At 42.0% G+C, this 5,710-nt stretch overlaps 1 protein-coding gene across 1 annotated transcript; it reads right to left on the bottom strand.

Moving 5' to 3' along the window:
- Window positions 1–1,425: 1,425 nt before the first annotated feature.
- GPRIN2 (G protein regulated inducer of neurite outgrowth 2) lies at window positions 1,426–4,161 on the bottom strand. The gene has a single exon (XM_066324177.1). It carries the CDS (start codon window positions 4,045–4,047, stop codon window positions 2,278–2,280), a length of 1,770 nt encoding a protein of 589 aa, XP_066180274.1. The 5' UTR covers window positions 4,048–4,161; the 3' UTR covers window positions 1,426–2,277.
- Between the last annotated feature and the right edge of the window lie 1,549 nt (window positions 4,162–5,710).

Here is a 5,710-nt window from a genome sequence, read left to right on the forward strand (position 1 = left end):
ATGTTTTATAGCACAACAGTCAAAGAATTCAAGGGACTTTGCCATATTATTCCAGTCTCTTCTGCAAACTCTCTCTGATCAGTTTGATACTGGTCTTATTATATCATCTTCCTACAGCTGGGGGCATTATTTTGGAGAGGTGCTTGGAATGGCAGCGATGGGAAGGAGAATACAGATTTTCCACATGTCAAATAAAGTATGGATTACAATGGGAGGAAGGTGCTCTTGTTATTTTAAAGCTGTAGTTTGACTCTTCAAATCTTTAATTCTCCTGCACACCCAAGGACAAGCTGACAGACAGCACAAGGCTTTAGACCACCATATTGCTTAAAATTCTCAAAGTGTAATGTTTGAAGAAAGGAGAAAAATAAATGTTCAGTATTCTGGACCGTAAAATAAGCTCGCATAGAAACTGCTTAGCTAAACTCTAAATAACAGCAGAGTAATTTTATTTAGTTACTCATTACTTCCTTACTCCTATTAAAGCTTCAGTAAAAGGAATTTTAACATCCAGAATCTTAGATTGCTTAGATGCTCACAGCTATAGAGGCATCTTGAGTAAGGCATTTCATTCCAGTGGTTTCACGCTTGGTTTGCATAAAACTCATTTAGACCTCAGACTTCTTTGAGGCCAAAGTCCTAGGGTCTGAATGAAGCTTCCTGAACACAAGGTGAGGTTCACAGGAGCCAGCTCTGTTAAATCCCACTTTGCCCAGGAAGGAAAATTTGGTATTGAACTACTCTACATCATTAAATTAATGCATCACAGGGTATTCCAGCTAGGAGGTTCTACATTTAAGGATTTTCTAGATGGAAGTTTAAAGCTGTCCTAATCACCTCTTGAGGTGCAAATGTCAGGTGAACATTATGGAGACAGTCTGCTAACTTACTGGAACAAAAACCAAGCCAACAAAGCACAAGCACACATATTTAAATAAAGAGTGGATAATTCCACAGCAGTAAGTTCTCAGACACTGCAGATTCTCCTTTGAGACAGAAATGGATGTTTCTCTTCTCTCTCATAAAAAACCCCCCCCAAACATTGCACATCTTGTTTCCCCAAGAATCTTAGGCATTCACCAAAGGCACGTATGACACTGGAAACAATATTCTCAGCTTCCCTTCACTTCAAACAGGCTCTGCACATGGCTGCATTACACTATCATAACAGGTTTCTCACTGAAATCTTGTTTGCAAAGTTTTTTTTAGAAGAAAATAAATCTTTAAGCTGCCCAATGACCAAGGCACTCAGAATAACCTTAGGACTGTCCTTTGGGGAAGACACAAGGTCTCACTTTCAGCAGATGCCTGACGTCAGACTAGAGAGGGAACACAAGACAGGCAAAGTTTATGTGCAAACTGTCCCCTGTGGTTTATGCAAGAGCCAAATAACCACTGCTCAGGATAGATGCACATAAAAAGATCTCACTGGAAATTACTTTTAATATAAGCAAACCAAACCTGCTTGTGAGTTGTAGGGTATGGTGGTGCCACAGACTAATCTGAACAGCTGCTGTTTCAGGTCTCTAAAACAAGCATTCAGTAAGTAATTCACATTACATCAGTCATCTTTGGTAATACTGTACATTTGTGTCAATCTCCTGGTAAACATAAGTTCTGGATATTTAGAATGTAATTCATCATAACTACAGACTAACTGGAAAGTTGATGGAGTGTCCTCCAACTGTACATGAGTTTGCTAAGGGAAGAACTCAGACTAGCAACACTGAAATTACTTCACAGTTATGTAGAAAAGTTACAATTCTTTGTCATAGAACATTACACTAGTTTGGTATTTTGTCTACAGTTAAAGTAGATTTATAGTCAGGATTATTAACAGCAAAACAGCTGCCAAAACAAGGGAATGTGATTGAAAGCTAAGAACTTTGATTAAAGCATAATTTTTAAAATTTGTTTCTAACCCTAAATTATTAAAATACAGAAAAAAAGTCACCATTGTTTCAAAAAGATATATCATTAAAAAAGAAGTTCCATTCCTTACAATACAGTTTTATATTAACCTAGAAGAAAACAGTGCTACATTAAATATAGTCAAGAAGAGCATTTGGATGGCATTATTTAAGTATAATCTTATGTTCTCTGTTATATGGTCCAGCCATTGGCTTTGCCTTGTTTTAATGTATTTTTGATGATCACTGAACTTTTCCCACTCATCCTGATGTGGGCTGTCCACATACACTGTGTTAACACTTCACAGTCAGCATTTATGTACAGCTTAAAAACAGCACAGCTATCCTACACCCCCCACAGCTGTGCTCACTCCACGGCAGTACTGGAGCGAGCACAACAGCTTGGGTATCTCAGGGAATGCATCATTGTTCTGAAAGGCCCTTTTTTCGCAGTTTTTTCAGGGGGTGGCTCCTCATTACTTTTCTCAGCTGCCTCAGCAGGCTCTGTCTGGAACTGCTCTATTTGAAACTCGAGATGTTTTTGAATGGCTACTCCAAGGACTTCTGGATCCACAGATGCCCCGTACACTTCCCATGTCATTCCTTCATCATCCCATCTCACTTCACGAACCGGAGATTTGGGGGCCTCCAAGTCTTGCTCCAGGTTCACCTCTGGGAACACATGTGAGTGACCTTCTGCTGCAGCTGCTGGGCTTGTTGCCACTGATTTGCATTCCATGGTTGGAAGAGTTTGTACCTCAGCATCTCTACGCTCCAGAGGTGGTTTCAGGCCTTTGGTTATGTCATTCATAGAGGTCATAGTCCACATATCCTTAGTTGTCACTACCATGTCTGCACCTTGCTGGCTGCCACGAGCAGCCTTGGCTTCTGGAGGAGCTCTCTCCTGCTGAGCACACTGCAGTTGTTCTTCAGGAATGTTACAGCACTTCAGGATTTTCTTGGCATCCAGGCCTGATTCACTCACTGAAGAGACCAGCTTAGGATATGTCAGAATGTCTGAAGCAGAAAAGGAATGGAAGTAGCCAGGTGCTGCCTGCTCTTTTTCTGTCTCGCTGACGGAGCACACCAAGCGCGGGACGAGCTGTATGGATGGGATGGGCAAGGAGTGGCAATAGGCTGGGATGGTGGCATCTGCCCTCAAGGCATCCTGCCTGAGACTGCAGGGCCCTGCAGAGTTGTTGTGAACAGTCATCACCTTGGGGGAGTACGTGGAGTTTGGAATACTACCGTAAGTTAGACCACCATGAGTAATCCCAGGGGCCTGACTGAACATTGTCCTGTTTGGGAAACCATTTCCAGGCATGTGGGGTCCTAGAACAGCACCGTGAAGTGTGCCAGGATCTGTGTAAACAGTAGTGTTACGTGGAATACTGCCACTGTCAAAGGTATTTGTGGGTACTTGCTGGTCTCTAGGAAGATGAGTCACAAGGTTTTGACAGTGAGATGTATTTTCATTTGTTTCTGATCCATATCTCTGCATTTGAAAAGACATCCCAGCCATTGGCAGATCGTGCCTGCAACCAGAAGAGATTAGGCTGGAGTGAGTAGCACTGGTTTCTATGTGAGGGACATAGGTCTGCTGTTTGCAGCTGCAGGTTAGGTCTGAGTGGCTTCTCTGAAGGGCAGTTCCTGATTCTTCCATTTTATACATGCCTTGCTGGTGAACAAAGCAGGCTGAAGAAACATTCTCAACAGTGCTGCTCTTTACACACATCTTAGTGTCCCCCACTCCCCAGGATGCTGAGGACTGCTCAGTGACAAGAACATGGTTTGTGTTCTTAGTTCTGCCCTCTGAATGGTCATTGGCTGACTGGTCATTTATGGTTTGGACCTCTGATCCAAGTCCCATCATCCCAGGCTGGGAGGAGGACCAGCCAGGACTCTGCACACTGCTTGCATCACTCCTGTTTTCCGGGATATGGCAGATGGTGCTACTGTGGCTTTTCTTCAGCTCCTGTTTGTTTTGCCTTTCCTCTAAACTCCTTGAGTGCCCAATACAGGCCAGATTTGAGGAGCTCTTGGATAGGGGGTGACTGTTGACATTCAAGAGACTGTGACAAGAACTTAGTGAGTCCTGATAGGAATGGGTGTGGAGCTGGTGGCTGTCAGATGACATGGCAAAAAAGAGAGATCTGCAAGAAATGGTGGAAAAGAAAAAGAAGCAATTTAAGTAGGAAATAAATATACTGGAAACTATAATCTCTACTGACCTTCTGCTTGGCCTTCTTGCCTTTTTGTTGTTGTTGTTGTTGTTTTAAAGCATAGTGCTCTAGTCCTAGTGAACTCAGACTAGTCAGTTTCCACTTTAACTTTCCCCAGAGTTTTTCCCTAAATTAGGTCCAGGATTTTTTGAAATTCTGGTGGCTTTCTTTTTTTCCAATTCATAAAACACAAAAGGAAAAAAATCCTCCTTGGTTTCTACCTTCTAACAATAAATATCTCAACATTACCATGTATCATCTCCCCAAATTCACTGGAGCCATTTTTGGGACATCCAGAGATATAACTTAGGCAAAGACAGAAGTATTTTTAAACGAGATAGCTTTTCACCGCAGTGGTCATTAAGCCAATGATATTATTTGCAATAAAATTATGTATTGTCAAAACAAACAAAAAAAAGTTTCATTTTTAGTCTCTTGACATCATCATTTCCGAAGTTATCCAGTCACTGATGGAGCTTTTAAACCTTAAAGCCACAACAACTGAACAAGTTCTCCCTTTTCCCCATACCTTTCCTAAAAAGCTTCTTAATATTTCATGTGACAAGAAGATCACTGTTCTATTCCACTGTTTTCCTGAGCCCACCAAATGTACATTAAGCATGGACAAGGCTGTTTTGACCCCCTGTGACAGAGATGACACAAAACCCAAGGAAGTGACCTCTGCCAGGCTAGTGCAGGGTCACTGCCAGCGTTCCCCGAACAAATAATGCTGGGCAGAAGTCCAGGGTGTGCTCACCTCTGGCAACACAGGAGGTGGCTGCAAAGACGGATCCAGTGAAAGGCAGGAGGTGAAATTCTCCTCTCACTGTAAGGAGGATCTACACCTCAGCACTGCCTCTGTTAAGGGTGCATGCTCTGGGTTCTTGGGCTGCTCACCTTTGCAAATCCACGAGTTCGTGCTGGCACCAGAGGCCGAGTAAAAAAAAACCCCAAGAAAATCTTTAGCCAAAGTCTTGCAGTTCTTAAGTCCTTTTCTATAGTGACTCAGTCATTCATATTTTTAGAAAACCGTTGTTTGTACCAGTTGGTGCAGTACCCTCTACATTATTAACATTAATGTTAACAGTTTCACATCTAAGGGATGTTGTGGTTGAAGATTTTGAATCTCATGAGATTTAGCAACCCATTTTTGCTGATTGAATCAGATATTCCACTGACTGACTACACATATTGCCTTGGTGTCACAGAGGTGTTGCAACATTTGTACAACTAAAGTTATTTTGATACACTCATTTATGTATATCTACCCACACAAATACATACATGTCTTTTCTACAAGAACTCACTGTGTTGAACAGAAAGATCCAGAGTATTTGTGCATTGCTTCCAGACCACGTACTACCAGATATTTTGTTGCAGAGATGTAGAGAGTGAAAGGCAGAATTGCTCATTTTGGACAACTTTCCCTCAGATACACTCTATGCACTCTGCCCCCTTAGCAGGGCTCTGACAGAAACCTGCACAGTTTCTTGTGCACTATATCACTAAAATAAAAATGAATGCGTGGAACAGGAAAGGTACATGCACATGGTGAAAAAAAGCACTCTGCAAATGTAA

The sequence above is a fragment of the Sylvia atricapilla genome, chromosome 8 (assembly GCF_009819655.1).
Source record: "Sylvia atricapilla isolate bSylAtr1 chromosome 8, bSylAtr1.pri, whole genome shotgun sequence".
NCBI classification, from domain to species: domain Eukaryota; kingdom Metazoa; phylum Chordata; class Aves; order Passeriformes; family Sylviidae; genus Sylvia; species Sylvia atricapilla.